Genomic DNA, 20,568 nt, shown 5'->3' with positions numbered 1-20,568 from the left:
GACGAATAATCCATTGATGTCTCCGGTAAGATATATATCACAATTTCCCTATCCAAAAACATGCTGGTTGACGTAGAGAAAACATGTTTGCTTGACCGCTCCGATTCATAACAAACAAAGAAACACTGGCTGTGTCTCAGTGCTAAAGACAACTGCAATCCACCGCTTTCCACCAACAGAATTCTTCTTTGACGTCTCCATTATTAATTGAACAAATTGCAAAAGATTCAGCAACACAGATGTCCAAAATACTGTGTAATTACGCCATGAACAGAGACGACTTAGCCGTGTTTGGTGCAGCGCTAATATTTCCTAACAGTCCGTGACGTCACTCGTACGCGTCATCATTCCGCGACGTTTTCAACAAGAAACTCACGGGAAATTTAAAATTGCAATTTAGTAAACAAAAAGGCCGTATTGGCATGTGTTGCAATGTTAATATTTCATCATTGATATATAAACTATCAGACTGCGTGGTCGCTAGTAGTGGCTTTCAGTAGGCCTTTAAAGACACGAGAAGGAACAAAATATCGGTCAACACATCTTGGCTTTGTCTTATTACTAACAAAGTACACTTGATGTCATTTCAGTGCCCTAAATGAAGACATCCAGGCATAAAAACTCTTGGCTACTCAACCAGACCAAAACAATCAGACTGTTCAGTATCGTGGCCACCGACTCACGGAGCATTGCCGACTTTTTCAGTCAATTGTGCAATCGAACGCCTTTTTGAGTAATATAACTTGGTACATGACAAGTGCTAACTGATAGCATGCTAACTTTTTGGAAACCCATTTTGCAGCCGAACACCTCAGTCATATGACTCTGTAGCTGACTCATGCTAACCGCTAGCATGCTAACTTTTTTGAAGCAAGTTTGCAGCAGAACACCTCAGTCATACAACTTGGTAGCTGACACATGCTAACTGTTAGCATGCAAACTTTAATTCAGGCCATTGTGCAGCCAGTCACCTGAAGGCCATATTCGTAACTTGGTATTTGACACGTTAACTCTGTGTTTTTCAACCATTTTGGAACCAAGGCACATTTTTTGCGTTGAAAAAATCTGGAGGCACACAACTAGCAGAAATCATTAAAGAACAAAACTCATTTGACGGTAAAAAAATGTTGTCGCAATTGTTGGATATGACTTAAAAGCATAACTAAGCATGCATCAATATAGCTCTTGTCTCAAAGTAGGTGTACTGTCACATCACGCTGTGACTTTTTTGCGGTTTTCCTGTGTAGTGTTGTAGTTCTTGTCTATTTTTTGGGGGTTTTCCTGCAGCAGTTTCATGTCTTCCTTTGAACGTTATTTCCAGCATCTACTTTGTTTTAGCAATCAAGAATATTTTAGTCGTTTTTATCCTTTTTTCTGGGACATTGTTGATTGTCATGTTCGGATGTACATTGTTGACGCCGTCTTTGCTTCACAGTAAGTCTTTGCTGTCGTCCAGCATTCTGTTTTTGTTTACTTTGTAGCCAGCTCAGTTTTAGTTTCGTTCTGCATAGCCTTCCTTGAGCTTCAATGCCTTTTTCTTAGGGGCACTCACCTTTTGTTTATTTTGGTTCAAGCATTAGACACCTTTTTACCTTCACACTGCCTCCCGCTGTTTCCGACATCTACACAGCAAATAGCTACCGCATGCCACCTACTGATATAGAAGAGTATTACACGGTTACTCTGCCGAGCTCCAGACAGCACCGACACTCAACAACACATCATTTGCAGACTACAAGTACTGGTTTGCAAAACATTTTTTTTTAACCCAAATAGGTGAAATTAGATCATCTCACACGGCACACTGTTTGAAAAACACTGCGCTAACTGTTAGCATGCATGCTAACTTTTATTTTTCCCCCCTGCAAATTGTACAGTCATAAGATTTGGTACTTGACACAGTGTAACGGTTAGCATGCTAACATTACAAATAAAATTTTCCTGAAGGAATCAATAAAGTACTATCTAAGTTTGGCTCGCACATTTCCGCAGTCACACGCACTTTTCATCCTCCCATCTGTTCATCCATTTATTCATCCTCCCATCTATTCATCCCCCGCGACCCCGAAGCCTATCTCAGCTACAATCGGGCGGAAGGCAGGGTACACCCTGAACAAGTAGCCACCTCATCGCAGGGCCAACACAGATAGACAACATTCACACTCGCATACACACACCAATCAAGTAGGGGTGTAACGGTACACAAAAATGTCGGTTCGGTACGTACCTCGGTTTAGAGGTCACGGTTCGGTTCATTTTTGGTACAGTAAGAAAACAACAAAATATAAATTTTTTGTTTATTTACCAAATTTGTAAACAAATATCCTTTTAACATTGGGAACACTATAATAATTCTACCAACGTTAATCCATATTAAACTGCCTCAAGTTGTTGCTTGGATTAAATAATATGACAAAACCTTTCTACATATAAAAAGTGCAACATTAAACAGTTTCAAGTCAACTCATCATGCTTAATTTATTACAGCATTTGGGAAGCCTGTAGTTGACTTTTATTATACACAGACACACACACACACACGCAAAATGAGCTAACGTAACGCTAAAAGCCTTCACCTCAATCCAGAACTATGAGCGATCTGAGCTGCAGTTTAGGTTTCTAAAAGGTCAACGGGCTCATAGTGATGTTAGTAGTAGTTGTGACTGGGAAGTGTTTTTTATAATTTGGGGAGAGTACGATGTCCTGCTAAACACGCATAGCTCGGTTGGTAGAGTGGCCGTGCCAGCAACTTGAGGGTTGCAGGTTCGATTCCCGCTTGTGCCATCCTAGTCACTGCCGTTGTGTCCTTGGGCAAGACACTTTACCCACCTGCTCCCAGTGCCACCCACACTGGTTTAAATGTAACTTAGATATTGGGTTTCACTATGTAAAGCGCTTTGAGTCACTTGAGAAAAGCGCTATATAAATATAATTCACTTCACACTTCACATATCTGCTCATCTCGACGCCGGAGCACTGACTGCATGTGCTCTGAATACGCACTGCTGATTGGCTTTGTATGTAACCAATCAGATGGTTGTGTGGGCGGGACAATGCTGGGTGCTCACTGGTCAGACAGAGGCAGCAGAGCAGCTTGTTAAGACTTTAGATTACAAACTCGTTCGATACACCCTCATACCGAACCGAAACGGTTCAATACAAATACACGTACCGTTACACCCCTACAATCAACCTATCCCCAGGTGCATGTCTTTGGAAGTGGGAGGAAGCTTGAGTACCCGGAGGGAAACCACGCATTCACGGGGAGAACATGCAAACTCCAAACAGAAAGATTCCGAGCCCCGGATTGAACCCAGGACTACTCAGGACCTTCGAATTGTGAGGCACATGCACTAACTAACCCAGTGGTTCTTAACCTGGGTTCGATCGAACCCTAGGGGTTCGGCGGAGGTCAAGACACACTTGACTCATGAAACATGAGATGGCGGCGATCCGCCTCCGCTTGGGATGGTTTCCTGCTGGCTCCGTTGTGAACGGGACTCTCGCTGCTGTGTTGGATCCGCTTTGGACTGGACTCTCGCGACTGTGTTGGATCCATTATGGATTGAACTTTCACAGTATCATGTTAGACCCGCTCGACATCCATTGCTTTCCTCCTCTCCAAGGTTCTCATAGTCATCATTGTCACCGACGTCCCACTGGGTGTGAGTTTTTCCTTGCCCTTATGTGGGCCTACCGAGGATGTCGTAGTGGTTTGTGCAGCCCTTTGAGACACTAGTGATTTAGGGCTATATAAGTAAACATTGATTGATTGATTGATTGACTCATCGTGTAAATAAAAACTTTATGGATACCAGTACCCCTAAACGATGTTCCCTCTAATTTTCCGTCTGATTTGCAGGTGTGTAATTTGTTGCGGTTCATTTTGTAAAAAAAAACAAACATATAACTCTGTCTTGAATATAAAAAAAAACAACTTTTATTTTCCACTAAAGAAGTGTTCGGTGAATGCAAATATGAAACTGCTGGGGTTCGGTACCTTCAACAAGGTTCACCTGTGCCTGCACTTTCCCCCCAAAATTGTAAAATCTTTTTTTTTTTTTTGTTGTGCAAAGTTCGAATGTGGGATGATTTCATTTCGTCTTTACAATGTGTCACGGGCCAATAAAAAACAAGTTAGTGGCCCTTCTATAAAACCTTGTTACTCCCCCATCGTCACATTGGCCCCGCCCAACCCGCATGAACCAGGATGCAGCCGAACTGGAGAGCTCCACTCTAGTCACGTGACCATCGATAACCAGGTGACCTAACACTTTTTTTGTGGTAACTTCCTTGTTTACGCTGTGACGTCACCACCAACTCTAATCGGTTTTAAGGCCAACTACTTTTACAATATTTATGACAAATTTGTGCTTTACTTTAAAGATGTGATTTTTGGTTTTACACTGTATGAACAAAAATTTGAAAAGGAATTCTACCTTTGCAACCTCATTATTTTATTAGCTAAGTTTTATATTCATAAATGTAAGTTTCTTAATACCCGTCCTATCTTTTGTGCCTTTAAAAAAGATCTGGAACTTTACGGCTTCACGGTGGCAGAGGGGTTAGTGCGTCTGCCTCACAATACGAAGGTCCTGCAGTCCTGGGTTCAAATCCAGGCTCGGGATCTTTCTGTGTGGAGTTTGCATGTTCTCCCCGTGACTGCGTGGGTTCCCTCCGGGTACTCCGGCTTCCTCCCACCTCCAAAGACATGCACCTGGGGATAAGTTGATTGGCAACACTAAATTGGCCCTAGTGTGTGAATGTGAGTGTGAATGTTGTCCGTCTATCTGTGTTGGCCCTGCGATGAGGTGGCGACTTGTCCAGGGTGTACCCCGCCTTCCGCCCGATTGTAGCTGAGATAGGCGCCAGCGCCCCCCGCGACCCCAAAAGGGAATAAGCGGTAGAAAATGGATGGATGGATGGATGGAACTTTACATTAAAACGCTCTCTACCTCTAACAACAAAAAAGCTGTGAAAACGATGATGCTGTGTTCCAAATTTAAGTTGTTTTGATGAATCTGAATAAGCCTACGGCTTTGCATTTTGTTTATTATTTATATATATATGTTTGTATTCTTTTGAACTTACAACCCCCTGGCGCTGTTTTGTACTGTTTTCATAATGTTTTATAATGTTGTATATTGCTGTTTGTCTTAAAGGTGGGGGGGGGAATCCACGCTTTTTTTCCACTGCCCGCTCAGGTATGCGCGCGCACGCGGAAAGAAACCAGTGCGGTGACGTCACGGCGCGCGTCTTCAGGAAAAACCGGTTTGGAAACTTTTTTTTTTTTGCTTCTTAGATTGAATTCGCCGAGAGGGACGTGTGGCGCCTCAGTCAGCACGCAGACGCCGTCATGGATTACTCGCAGCCCTTCTCGCTCCTCAACGAGCGCCTCAGACCCGCCATGAGCCCCACGGAGCAGCTCTACTCGTCCCTCAGCAGAGTCCAGTCCAAGATGAGCAAGCGGGGCTCCCTGCGTCACTCGGCCTCGCTGTCCGAACCGGAGGACGAGGGCGAGGAGGAGGAGAGGTCCACACCCGAGCGGCGTCTGAAGGACGTGACAGAGAAAGTCGGTTCCGCGGAGTCCGAGGAGAACCGGCAGAACTCTGACGCGCCGAGTCGCTCCGAGTCCCCGTTCGAGGAGGGCCAGGTGCCGTTCCAGAGGAGCTACATGACCCTGCCGGACCTCATCAGCGGCGGGAGGCCGCTCAGCCGACGCAGAACTCTCGGACATGTCAACGACACGGTGGGTTTTCTTTACTTTTACCGAACTTCTTTAAATTGTTTTTAAATAAAGTTAAAATATTGTACACTAAAAAAAAATTTTTTTAAAAAAGTTTGTATGATTTTTGTTGCAGCTCAAGGAAGTGCGTCGCGAGGTGGAATTGTCGCGCAGGCGCAGTATCAAGCTGAAGGCGCAGGTGGACAAGCTGCAGGAGAGCCGCGAAGGACCCGGATGGTGTGGAGAGGAAGACAGGGTAAGACAGTGGGTGTCCAAAGTGCGGCCCGCATGTGTTTGTTTTTTTTTAACCATTTAAAAAATACGATTTACATTTTTTTTAAAAGTATATAAAACAGAAAACGGGTGAAATGTAACAAGAAAATGTTGCAATGTTTACTCTTAATACCACAAAGCTGCCATGCAGGCTGTTTCTTTCTTTGAAAAAATAATAATGAATCAAAATAAATGGGTTGTACTTGTATAGCGCTTTTCTACCTTCAAGGTACTCAAAGCGCTTTGACACTACTTCCACATTCACACACTGATGGAGGGAGCTGCCATGCAAGGCGTTATCCGGCACCCATCAGGAGCAAGGGTGAAGTGTCTTGCTCAGGACACAACGGACGTGACGAGGTTTGTACTAGGTGGGGATTGAACCAGGGACCTTCAGGTTGCGCGCGGCCATTCTCCCAATGCGCCACGCCGTCCCCAAAATCAATGTCATTATGAATTATTGACCTATTTAAGGGGCAGCATGGCGTAGAGCAGGGGTCGGGAACCTTTTTGGCTGAGAGAGCCAAGAAGCCGAATATTTTAAAATGTATTTCCGTAAGAGCCATATAATATTTTTTTTAACACCGAACACAACTAAACGCGTACATTTTTAAGTAAGACCAACATTTCTAGAGTATGATAAGTCTCTTATTCTTTACAATATTATTCTGAAGCTAACTGTGGAGGGGGCGTGGCCTGCGGGCCTGCAGGGAATCGGGGTGTGCCAGGACCGGCCTTGAAATCAGCAACAGGTGCGTAGATGGCCCACCTGGGCCTTGTTACCTAATCACCTGTCGCTAAGTTATAAGCAGCAGATAGGGGGGGGGGAGACGTGGCTGGAGCTAGAGCCAGAGTGCGAGCGAGAACGAAAAAGAAAAAGACAATTGCTGGAAAGCAACTGAGAGACTTATTGAAAAATAAAACAATATTGTAACACTGAAACAGGCTCTCATGTCGGTGCTTGGTGGTCTGAAGAACCGCAGGAGGGCAAGCCCCACACTAACCAATAATAAATAAATAACTTTTAACACAAGTTTTTGAACAGGTGCGGTAGGAAACGGATGGATGGATTAAAAATGCACGAGAACGTTTTATATGTTGAACATTATTTTTAACACTGTGATTACAAGTGGAATTATTTATTACTTATCGTGTCAAGTAATGTCAGCTCAGATTTACGTGAGAGCCATAGGTCCCCTACCCCTGGCGTAGTGGGTAGAGCGGCCGACCAGAAATCTGAGGGTTGTAGATTCGCTTCCCACCTATTGACATCCCAAAAAATCGCTGCCGTTGTGTCCTTGAGCAGGACACTTCACCCTTTGCCCCCGGTGCCGCTCACACTGGTGAATGAAAGATGAATGATTGATAGGTGGTGGTCGGCGGGGCCGTAGGTGCAAACTGGCAGCCACGCTTCCGTCAGTCTACCAGGGCAGCTGTGGCTACTGATGTTGCTTACCACCACCAGGTGTGAATGAATGTTGAGTCCCACTTCTCTGTGAGCGCTTCGAGTGTTTAGAAAAGCGCTATATAAATTTAAGTTTTGTTTTTTTTTCCAATTATGTCACGTTAAATTTTTCCCTTTGAGATCATTTTTGGGGGAAAATGTTGCATATTTTGTGTTTGCCATATAAAAAACTGAACTGTTTTTTTTTAAAGGGCCTAAAATGAACAAAAAATAAAACATAAACAACAATAAAACTTATAATTGACGGATAGATCTGAAGTTGATCGGAAGATTATTGTGTTAAAAGTAAACAGTAAAAAAAATGTATAATTTATTTTTTAACACTTTAATGAGTAGGACTCTTTCGGTGAATTTTAGTGAATTTTTTTTTTTTTAATGTCGTTGCTCAAAAAAATTATGAATGAAAATCAATGGTGTTATGAGTTATTGACCTTTTAAATGCTCCAATTATTATATAATCTCAAATATTCCACTTAAAAAAATATTGGGTGAAAATATTGCATATTTTGTGATTTTTCCATAAAAAAACTGGTTTTTTTTGTGACAAAAAAGAGCATACAACTTAAATCTTTAAAATCATTATATTGGGGAAAATGTTGCATATTTTGTGTTTGCCATATAAAAAACTGAGCTGTTTTTATGTAAAGAAGGGCCTAAAATGAACAAACAAAAAACATAAACAACAATAAGACTTATAATTGACGGATAGATATGAAGTTGATCGCAAGATTATTGTGTTAAAAGTAAACAGTAAAAAAAATGTATAATTTATTTACTAACACTTTTAATGAGTGTTAGAAAATTATTGGATCCCCAATAATTTTAGTGACATTTTTTTTTTATGTCGTTGCTCAAAAAAATTATTAATGAAAATCAATGGTGTTATGAGTTATTGACCTTTTAAATGCTCCAATTATTATATAATCTCAAATATTCCACTTAAAAAAAATAGTGTGAAAATATTGCATATTTTGTGATTTTTCCATAAAAAAACTTTTTTTTTTGTGACAAAAAGAGCATACAACTTAAATCTTTAAAATCATTATATTGGGGAAAATGTTGCATATTTTGTGTTTGCCATATAAAAAACTGAGCTGTTTTTATGTAAAGAAGGGCCTAAAATGAACAAACAAAAAACATAAACAACAATAAGACTTATAATTGACGGATAGATATGAAGTTGATCGCAAGATTATTGTGTTAAAATTAAACAGTAAAAAAAATGTATAATTTATTTACTAACACTTTTAATGAGTGTTAGAAAATTATTGGATCCCCAATAATTTTAGTGACATTTTTTTTTTATGTCGTTGCTCAAAAAATAATTAATGAAAATCAATGGTGTTATGAGTTATTGACCTTTTAAATGCTCCAATTATTATATAATCTCAAATATTCCACTTAAAAAAATATTGGGTGAAAATATTGCATATTTTGTGATTTTTCCATAAAAAAACTGGTTTTTTTTGTGACAAAAAAGAGCATACAACTTAAATCTTTAAAATCATTATATTGGGGAAAATGTTGCATATTTTGTGTTTGCCATATAAAAAACTGAGCTGTTTTTATGTAAAGAAGGGCTTAAAATGAACAAACAAAAAACATAAACAACAATAAGACTTATAATTGACGGATAGATCTGAAGTTGATCTCGAGATTATTGTGTTAAAAGTAAACAGTAAAAAAAATGTATAATTTATTTTTTAACACTTTAATGAGTAGGACTCTTTCGGTGAATTTTAGTGAATTTTTTTTTTTTAATGTCGTTGCTCAAAAAATAATTAATGAAAATCAATGGTGTTATGAGTTATTGACCTTTTAAATGCTCCAATTATTATATAATCTCAAATATTCCACTTAAAAAAATATTGGGTGAAAATATTGCATATTTTGTGATTTTTCCATAAAAAAACATTTTTTTTTGTGACAAAAAAAGAGCATACAACTTAAATCTTTAGTATCATTATATTGGGGAAAATGTTGCATATTTTGTGTTTGCCATATAAAAAACTGAGCTGTTTTTATGTAAAGAAGGGCTTAAAATGAACAAACAAAAAACATAAACAACAATAAGACTTATAATTGACGGATAGATCTGAAGTTGATCGCAAGATTATTGTGTTAAAAGTAAACAGTAAAAAAAATGTATAATTTATTTACTAACACTTTTAATGAGTGTTAGAAAATTATTGGATCCCCAATAATTTTAGTGTAATTTTTTTTTTAATGTCATTGCTCAAAAAATAATTAATGAAAATCAATGGTGTTATGAGTTATTGACCTTTTTAATGCTCCAATTATTATATAATCTCAAGTATTCCACTTAAAAAAATATTGGGTGAAAATATTGCATATTTTTTGATTTTTTCCATAAAAAAACACACTTTTTGTGACAAAAAAGAGCATACAACTTAAATCTTTAAAATCATTATATTGACAGATGGACCTAATGTTGATCTAGAGATTTAAAATTTGAATAATAATAAAACAAAATAATACTGAATAATTACACATTTTTTTGACCAAAACCCTTTGGGGTTTCTGAGATCAAGCCTGAGTGGAGGAAGAAATGTATATTTTTTATACATATACTGTATTGTTTTTTAAAATAAAAAACATCAAAATGGCCCCCACTTGCTTGGATTTTTCAGTGTGCGGCTGTCAGTGGATAAAGTTTGGACACCCCTGGGGTAAGCCAACTTAAATAGTAAATGTTCGCCTCATGAATAACTTGGTTAATTTGCATTTAATGTGTTGTAAAAAAAAAACACACATTCTTTTGAAGTGTTGGAGAGTTAATAAGATTTTTAAAAAATAACTCTTTAACCCAGGGGTTGGGAACCTATGGCTCTCAAGATGACTGCATCTGGCTCTCAGATACATCTTAGCTGACATTGCTTAACACGATAAGTAATGAATAATTCCGCTGGTAATCACAGTTTTGATTGATTGATTGAAACTTTTATTAGTAGATTGCACAGTACAGTACATATTTCGTACAATTGACCACTAAATGGTAACAACCGAATACGCTTTTCTACTTCTTTAAGTTGGGGGTCCACGTAAATCAATTCATGGTAGGTGTTAAAATGTTAAAACGCTGAAAATATAAAACATCCTCGTGCATTTTAATCCATCCATCCGTTTTCCTACCCCACCTGTTTAAGAAGTATTTTATTTATTATTGGTTAGCGTCAGAATAACAATGTTATTAAAAAGAATAATAGACTTATTATAGGGCTTCACGGTGGAAGAGGGGTTAGTGCGTCTGCCTCACAATACGAAGGTCCTGCAGTCCTGGGTTCAATCCCAGGCTCGGGATCTTTCTGTGTGGAGTCTGCATGTCTTCTCCGTGAATGCGTGGGTTCCCTCCGGGTACTCTGGCTTCCTCCCACTTCCAAAGACACGATTCGATTCAATATCGATTCTTGAGGTCACGATTCGATAACATATCTATTTTTTTTTATTCGATTCAAAAACAATATTTTTCCGATTCAAAACAATTCTGTATTCATTCAATACATAGATTTCAGCAGGACCTACCCCAGTCTGCTGACATGCTAGCAGAGTAGTAGATTTAAAAATAATAAAAAAAGCTTTTATAATTGTAAAGGACAATGTTTTATCAACTGATTGCAATAATGTAAATTAGTTTTAACTATTAAACGAACCAAAAATATGACTTATTTTATCTTTGTGAAAACATTGGACACAGTGTGTTGTCAAGCTTATGAGATGCCATGCAAGTGTAAGCCACTGTGACACTATTGTTCTTTTTTTATTATTTTTATAAATGTCTAATGATAATGTCAATGAGGGATTTTTAATCACTGCTATGCTGAAATTATAACTAATATTGATACTGTTGTTGATAATATTAATTTTTGTTTCACTACTTTTAGTTTGTTCTGTGTCGCGTTTGTGTCTCCTCTCAATTGCTCTGTTTATTGCAGTTCTGAGTGTTGCTGGGTCAGGTTCGGTTTTGGAATTGGATTGCATTGTTATGGTATTGCTGTGTAGTGGTTTGTTGGATTGATTAAAAAAAAAAAAATCACAAAAAAAAATAATCGATTTAAAAAAAAAATGATAATCGATTCTGAATTGCACAATGTAAACGATTCGATTCGTATTTGAATCGATTTTTTCCCACACCCCTATTGATTGGCAACACTAAATTGGCCCTAGTGTGTGAATGTGAGTGTGAATGTTGTCTGTCTATCTGTGTTGGCCCTGCCATGAGGTGGCGACTTGTCTAGGGTGTACCCTGCCTTCCGCCCGATTGTAGCTGAGATAGGTGCCAGCGCCCCCCACGACCCCAAAGGGAATAAGCAGCAGAAATTGGATGGACTTATTATCCTCTAAAAATGTTGGTCTTACTTAAAAATGCACGCATTTAGTTGTATTCAGTGTTAAAAAATATTAAATGGTTCTCACAGAAATAGATTTTTAAATATTTGGCTTTAATTGCTCTCTCAGCCAAAAAGATTCCCGACCCTTGCATTAACTTGTGTATCTTTTCTTAATTTGCTCTTGTCTTTTGAAACAAGCACAAACAAAACAGATGTTTATTCATTAGTTTTAAGTACAAAAACAATCTAAAAACATTTGAGGTCAGTGAGTGCTTAGGTCATAAAAATGTGTTTTTAATAATGGAAATGGAAAAAAAAAACAATTAGTTTATCTGAATGTCATTTTTAAAATGCAGAGGAGCAAATACACCAAGCTTTCTTCTTGTTGGTGTCGAAGAGCAATAATTACATCTGGAAAACGGGTTGATGTTCATTTTAGATTTCCATCCATCCATCCATCATCTTCCGCTTATCCGAGGTCGGGTCGCGGGGGCAGCAGCCTAAGCAGGGAAGCCCAGACTTCCCTATCTCCAGCCACTTTGTCTAGCTCTTCCCGGGGGATCCCGAGGGTCTTCCCCGTGGCCTCCTACCGGTTGGACGTGCCCTAAACACCTCCCTAGGGAGGCGTTCGGGTGGCATCCTGACCAGATGCCCGAACCACCTCATCTGGCTCCTCTCGATGTGGAGGAGCAGCGGCTTTACTTTGAGTTCCTCCCGGATGGCAGAGCTTCTCACCCTATCTCTAAGGGAGAGACCCAAACTCATTTGGGCCGCTTGTACCCGTGATCTTATCCTTTCGGTCATGACCCAAAGCTCATGACCATATGTGAGGATGGGAACGTATATCGACCGGTAAATTGAGAGCTTCGCCTTCCGGCTCAGCTCCTTCTTCACCACAACGGATCGATACAATGTCCGCATTACTGAAGACGCCGCACCGATCCGCCTGTCGATCTCACGATCCCACGATCCCATTTTAGATTTCATTCAACAAAAATGTTAATCCCCTGTGAACTAAAATGGAAAAACAAATTTAAAACTAATGTTTTTTTTATTTGCAGACACCGGAAGTTGTATTTTCAAAGTAAAAGCGGGGATCATTACTACGGTACCTTGTGTGCCTGCGACACAAGGACTGACATCTACAGAAATCTCTACGCACATATCAACAGAAACTGAAAGACGGCCAAAAATGGATGTATTTTCATATTAGGTCACACAAACCGGAAGTAGGGATTTTAAAGACAGAACCGCGGACTGGGCTGAAAGAAAAAAATACTATAGTGTTGTACAGTGCATGATCAAATTCTCTTCTGTGCGTAGAGATATCTGTAGATGTCAGTCCTTGTGCCATGTCTAAAATAATTCCTGCATGGCGTAGTATTCCCGCTTTTACTTTGGAAAAAGAAAAATCTGGTGTCAGAATATGAAAAACATTTATAAATAAATATAAATAAATGGGTTGTACTTGTATAGCGCTTTTCTACCTTCAAGGTACTCAAAGCGCTTTGACACTACTTCCACATTCACACACTGATGGAGGGAGCTGCCATGCAAGGCGCTAACCAGCACCCGTCAGGAGCAAGGTTAGTAATGATTTCTGCGGCTTGGCGAAGCGGGTAGAGCAGCCATCCAGAAACACGAGGGTTACTGGTACGATTCCATCAACCGCCATCCTGTTGTGTCCCTTGCCACCCACACTGGTTTAAATCTAGCTTACCAACCAACCTCAAGCTTGAGTGTATGGCTTTCTGTCAGAAAGCGACTTGAAGATGATGTGTAAAACATCATCTATGCAACATTTTGACCAAAGAACCACCAGTACATGTTAAGTAGAGCTGTGGTTTTTAACCTTTTTTGAGTTAAGGCACATGTTTTGCGTTGAAAAACTGCAGAGGCACACCACCAGCAGACATCATTAAAAAATGAACCTCAGTTGACAGCAAAAAGTCGTTGTCGCAATTGTTGGATATGACTTTAAAGCAGGGGTCACCAACGCGGTGCCCGTAAGGACCAGATGAGTCGCCCGCTGGCCTGTTCTAAAAATAGCAGCACTTACCAGTGAGCTGCTTCTATTTTTTAAATTGTATTTATTGACTAGCAAGCAAGGGAGAAGTGTCTTGCTCAGGACACAACGGACGTGACGAGGTTGGTACTAGGTGGGGATTGAACCAGGGTCCATCGGGTTGCGCACGGCCACTCTACCAGCCTTTGGATTTTACACAATTAATCTTCCAGCCAACAAAGTAGTTCTTTTTGGATTTGCTAAGTGAAGATGACAGAGGGGCTCCCCCAAATAGTCCGCTGACAGGATTTGGTTTGCTTTGGTACTTTTTTTCCATTTCTGTTTAATAGGGATTTAAATGTTTGTTATATGTAATACAACATTCAATTCAAACAGTTTTTGATGCTTCTTGACACTAAAGAAAAACATTTTATTTTTCCATTTCCTTTTTAGTTTTAAGTGAAATTTGAATAAACCAGTCGCTTTTCAATTCCCATTCATGAAAGGAAAATGTGTTTTGGTCATTTAATTCTCCTTTCATGAATGAAATTTGAAAAAGAAAATCACATTTGTAAATTGGAAGTTTGTTTTGAAATACAAACAATAAAACTGGAACATTTTTTTTTTTTTGGTGAACATATGTTTTGGTAATTGTATTTTCTTTACATCAAAACAAAAAGATTGGTTTATTTGATTTCCATTTCCAATTTGGTGTCGAAAAGCAATAACGGTCTAAAAAAAACTTTTTATTTTCATTAAATATTTCATCCAAATTTTTTTAAAATCCTTACTGAACAGAAAGGAAACAACAGACCAACACGGATGTTTCATTTGCAGACACCGGAGTTTTTGTTTTGAAAGTAAAAGTGGGAATAATTCCAAAACGTGTGCCTGTGACACTATCAAATGTTTTTTTGGAGCCTACACTGGGATTATTTTAGACATGGTAAAAAAAAGACTGACATCTACAGAAATATCTTGGCGCATTTCACCAAAAACTAAAATATAGACCAAAACCGGATGCAATTTTAAAGACAGGACCGTGGACGATCACCTATGTCAGTGGTTCTCAAATGGGGGTACTTGAAGGTATGCCAAGGGGTACGTGACATTTTTTAAAAATAGCAATAATTCAAAAATCCTTTATAAATATATTTATTGAATAATATTTCAACAAAATATGAATGTAAGTTCATAAAGTGTGGGAAAAAAAATACAACAGTACAATATTCAGTGTTGACAGCAAGATTTTTTGTGGACATTTTCCATATATGTTGTTAAAGATTCATTTTTTTGTGAAGAAATGTTTAGAATTAAGTTGATGAGTCCAGATGGATCTCTATTACAATCCCCAAAGAGGGCACTTTAAGTTGATGATTACTTCTATGTGTCGAAATCTTTATTTATAATGAAATCACTTGTTTATTTTTCAACAAGTTTTTAGTTATTTTTATATCTTTTTTTCCAAATAATTAAAAAAAGACCACTACAAATGTGCAATATTTTGCACTGTTATACAATTTAATACTGCGATGAGGTGGCGACTTGTCCAGGGTGTACCCCGCCTTCCGCCCGATTGTAGCTGAGATAGGCGCCAGCGCCCCCCGCAACCCCGAAAAGGAATAAGCGGTAGAAAATGGATGGATGGATACAATTTAACAAATCCGAAACTGATGACATAGTGCTGTACTTTACTTCTTTATCTCTTTTTTTCAACCAGAAATGCTTTGCTCTGACTAGGGGGTACTTGAATTAAAAAAAAATTCACAGGGGGTACATCACCGAAAAAAGGTTGAGAACCACTGACTTTTGTTATCGAATCCTTTTTTTTGCCTCCACTGTCGCGTGATACCATATGTGGGTAGAGATTTTTCTGGATGTCAGTCCTCGTTTAGAATAATTTCCGTGTAGGGCTCCAAAGCCTATGCGTGTGTGTGTGCCACAGTATTCATGCTTTTACTTTGAAATACAAAACAAAAACGTCCAGTGTCAGAATACAAAATATTCATTTTGGTCTGTTTTTTCTGTTTTCAATTTAATAGGTTTTGTTTGTTAGATGTTGTTGCTTTTTGACACCAAAAAATTAACTTTTTTTTTTCTTCAATACTCTTTTTTTCCTTGGAATAAGAAGTAAATTGAGTTTTTTTTATTTTTCAATTTGCATTCATGAAACAAATATGTTATGATCAAAACATACACTGACCCATTTTCAGTGTCAAAGCACAGCATTTAGATCACGATTGTATTTTATATCTAATAGAACAACTTCCGCCTGAATGCAGCTGAGATAGGCTCCACCCCAAAAGGAACAAACAGTAAAAAATGGATGGATGGAGAACAAAAATAAAAATCTCCAGTCATCAGAAACAAAAAAACTGTTTCATCATACTCTTGACTTTGAAAGCGGAAGTTGTTATTTAAAGACATGACAGCGGGGGGAAAAACCATTGTGGTCTCGTATCGTGGATTGATATATTTTTATATCCAAACATAGCACACAGCAGCGTTATGTTTTTCCAAAAACTATTTTCGGTTTCGGTGTTAGTACATGACAAAAAAAAAAAAAATTTTTGTATTAAAAAAAAAAAGTTTGATGAAAATAAACTTTCTGACCCAACCATGTGTGCTAAGCAGCTTTCCTCTGCACTGTAATAACGTTTGAAAACATCAACAGGTGACAGAGGAGATTCTGTCCATCCTGAAGCTGCTGAAGCTGATGACAGGCCCTCAGGCCCCCCCAGTCGAGATCCCCCACGGAGGGAACCGCCTGAACGCTGCGCTCACTCAACTAAAGGACGTTGCCAGAAAACTAGCCATGACTGGAACGCAAAAGGTACCTTTATCACTTTATCGCCGGAAGAATGGGAATCGAATCATGACATGTAAGATTCACGCGCCCTTGTAAATGAAGCAAATTAAGTAGGATTTTGTAAAACAAACAAAAAAAAAAAATATATATATATGTGAAGTTAATTATATTTATATAGTGCTTTTCTCAAGTGACTCAAAACACTTTACATAGTGACACCCAATATCTAAGTTACATTTAAACCAGTGTGGGTGGCACTGGGAGCAGGTAGGTAAAGTGTCTTGCCCAAGGACACAACGGCAGTAACTAGGATGGCACAAGCGGGAATCGAACCTGCAACCCTAAGGTTGCTGGCACGGCCACTCTACCAACCGAGCTATGCCGCCCCACAATAATATATATATATATATATAAATAAATAAAAGGGTAGTATACATTAAAAAATACCTCAAATTAAACGTTTTGAAAAGGAACCCTTAGCATTTTTTAATTTTATTGCTACATACAAATAAAAAACATTAAAATAAAACAAAAAATGCAAATCAATCAATTAATCATCAATCAATGTTTACTTATATAGCCCTAAATCACTAGTGTCTCAAAGGGCTGCACAAACCACTACGACATCCTCGGTAGGCCCACATAAGGGCAAGGAAAACTCACACCCAGTGGGACGTCGGTGACAATGATGACTATGAGAACCTTGGAGAGGAGGAAAGCAATGGATGTCGAGCGGGTCTAACATGATACTGTGAAAGTTCAATCCACAATGGATCCAACACAGTCGCGAGAGTCCAGTCCAAAGCGGATCCAACACAGCAGCGAGAGTCCCGTTCACAGTGGAGCCAGCAGGAAACCATCCCAAGCGGAGGCGGATCAGCAGCGCAGAGATGTCCCCAGCCGATACACAGGCAAGCAGTACATGGCCACCGGATCGGACCGGACCCCCTCCACAAGGGAGAGTGGGACATAGAAGAAAAAGAAAAGAAACGGCAGATCAACTGGTCTAAAAAGGGAGTCTATTTAAAGGCTAGAGTATACAAATGAGTTTTAAGGTGAGACTTAAATGCATCATCCTTAATAATAGAGATAGTTTAAAATAATAAATTATAATATAATACATATACAGAGTATTTTTCGGAGTATAAGTCGCACCTGCCGAAAATGCATAATAAAGAAGGGAAAAAACATATGTAAGTCGCACTAGGGTATAAGTCGCATTTTTGGGGGAAATTTATTTGATAAAACCCAACACCAAGAATAGACATTAGAAAGGCAATTTAAAATAAATAAAAAATAGTGAACAACAGGCTAAATAAGTGTACGTTATATAAATAAATAACCAACTGAGAAGGTGCCTGCTATGTTAACCTAACATATTATGGTAAGAGTCATTCAAATAACTATAACATATAGAACATGCTATAAGTTTACCAAACAATCTGTCACTCCTAATCACTAAATCCCATGAAATCTTATACGTCTAGTCTCTTACGTGAATGAGCTAAATAATATTATTTGATATTTTACGGTAATGTGGTAATAATTTCACACATGAGTCGCTCCCGAGTATAAGTCGCACAGTGAAAAAAACTGCGACTTATAGTCCGAAAAATATGGTAATATAATCTGTCTGGTGGCGGCTGATATGCTAGTAAACTCGCATCTTCACACTTTCTGTAGAATCACGTGGATGTTCCTTTGTCAAACCATCAAACACTTTATGTTCTACATCAGCATGATTTGTTTGATTTGATATAATTTTTTCCTCTACAATAGCCTGGTGTTTCCTATCGTGGGTTTTGGAGGTTTCATTCACCTCCTGGGCCAGATAGGTTCCTTGGCATACATGGGGGGAAAATATAATAGCACTTAGTATTATGCACTAGAGGTGGAACCTTTGGGCACCTAATTTCCATTACGATATAGGGGCTACGATTTATTCATAAATCTTTAATTTATATATCATTATATTGTATGTTTATATATATTGTGTTTATTTATTATAATTGATTGTGTGTATAAAGGGATCCTACTTTATTTCCGGTTTTTGGATGTGAGTGCCCACAGCATAGACATTAGGGCTGTGAATCTTTGGGCTCGATTCGATTCTTAGGGGTAACCATTCGATTCAGAACCGATTCTCTGTTTCAAACCAATACTTTTTTCAATAACATGTTGTGCCAGATCTATGATAACTACATTCGTCCATAAAATAAACAGCTCTGATCAATTACAAACCCCGTTTCCATATGAGTTGGGAAATTGTGTTAGATGTAAATATAAACAGAATACAATGATTTGCAAATCATTTTCAACCCATATTCAGTTGAATATGCTACAAAGACAACATATTTGATGTTCAAACTGATAACTATTTTATTTTTTTGGGCAAATCTAACTTTAGAATTTGATGCCAGCAACACGTGACAGAGAAGTGGGGAAAGGTGGCAATAAATACTGATAAAGTTGAGGAATGCTCATCAAACACTTATATGGAACATCCCACCGGTGTGCAGGCTAATTGGGAACAGGTGGGTGCCATGATTGGCTATAAAAAGCAGCTTCCATGAAATGCTAAGTCATTCACAAACAAGGATGGGGCGAGGGTCACCACTTTGTAAGCAAATTGTCGAACAGTTTTAGAACAACATTTCTCAACGAGCTATTGCAAGGAAATGAGGGATTTTACCATCTACGGTCCGTAAAATCATCAAAAGGTTCAAAGAATATGGAGAAATCACTGCACGTAAGCGATATTACGGACCTTTGATCCCTCAGGCGGTACTGCATCAAAAACCGACATCAGTGTGTAAAGGATATCACCACATGGGCTCAGGAACACTTCATAAAACCACTGTCAGTAACTACTGTTGGTTGCGACATCTGTAAGTGCAAGTTAAAACTCTACTATGCAAAGCCAAACCCATTTATCAACAACACCCTGAAACGCAGCCGGCTTCGCTGGGCCCGAGCTCATCTGAGATGGATTGATGCTAAGTGGAAAAGTGTTCTGTGGTCTGACGAGTCTACATTTCAAATTTAATTTGGAAACAGACGACGTGGTGTCCTTCAGAATAAAGAGGGAAATAACCATTGTTATACGCGCAAAGTTCAAAAGCCAGCATCTGTGATGGTATGGGGGTGCATTAGTGCCCAAGGCATGGGAAACTTACACATCTGTGAAGGCACCATTAATGCTGAAAGGTACATACAGGTTTTGGAGCGACATATGTTGTCATCCAAGCAACGTTATCATGGACGCCCCTGCTTATTTCAGCAAAACTATCCCAAACCACATGTTACAACAGCCTGGCTTTGTAGTAAAAGAGTGCGGGTACTTTCCTGGCCCGCTTGCAGTCCAGACCTGTCTCCCATCGAAAATGTGTGGCGCATTATGAAGCGTAAAATTCGACAGCGGAGACCCCGGGCTGTTGAACAACTTAAGCTGTACATAAAACAAGAATGGGAAAGAATTCCACTTTCAAAGCTTCAACAATTAGTTTCCTCAAGTTCCCAAACATTTATTGAGTGTTGTTAAAAGAAAATGTGATGTAACACAGTGGTGAACATGCCCTTTCCCAACTACTTTGGCACAAGTTGCAGCCATGAAATTCTAAGTTAATTATTATTAGCAAAAAAAAAGTTTGTGTTTGAACATCAAATATCTTGTCTTTTGTAGTGCATTCAATTGAATATGGGTTGAAAAGGATTTGCAAATCATTGTATTCCGTTTATATTTACATCGAACACAATTTCCCAAATCATATGGAACGGGGTTTGTACTTTAAAGAAAACTGCTTTTGTGGAATAAAATTCTGCCCAAACATTTAATAGTCGGGGACGGTATGGCGCGGTTGGGAGAGTGGCCGTGCCAGCAACCTAAGAGTTCTTGGTTCGATCCCCACCTAGTACCAACCTCGTCACGTCCGTTGTGTCCTT

The 20,568-nt window shown here is 38.9% G+C and overlaps 1 protein-coding gene across 2 annotated transcripts in view; it reads left to right on the top strand.

Annotated features, from left to right (window-relative positions):
- Position 1: 1 nt before the first annotated feature.
- Positions 2-20,568, top strand: part of bicdl2l (bicaudal-D-related protein 2-like) — a 24,939-nt gene continuing 4,372 nt past the window's right edge. The window contains exons 1-4 of one of the 2 annotated variants that reach the window (XM_061899186.1): positions 2-25; positions 5,303-5,749; positions 5,862-5,981; positions 16,492-16,650. In XM_061899186.1, the coding sequence (XP_061755170.1) occupies positions 17-25; positions 5,303-5,749; positions 5,862-5,981; positions 16,492-16,650 (735 nt within the window). In that variant the 5' untranslated portion in view covers positions 2-16. Of the gene's footprint in view, positions 26-4,073; positions 4,263-5,302; positions 5,750-5,861; positions 5,982-16,491; positions 16,651-20,568 lie in introns of those variants that run through there. The other variant, XM_061899185.1, reaches the window with a different exon arrangement.

Source organism: Nerophis ophidion, linkage group LG04 (assembly GCF_033978795.1).
Source record: "Nerophis ophidion isolate RoL-2023_Sa linkage group LG04, RoL_Noph_v1.0, whole genome shotgun sequence".
NCBI classification, from domain to species: domain Eukaryota; kingdom Metazoa; phylum Chordata; class Actinopteri; order Syngnathiformes; family Syngnathidae; genus Nerophis; species Nerophis ophidion.
Note: the sequence above shows the minus strand (reverse complement) of the source record. Positions and strands in the feature narration are given on the sequence as shown.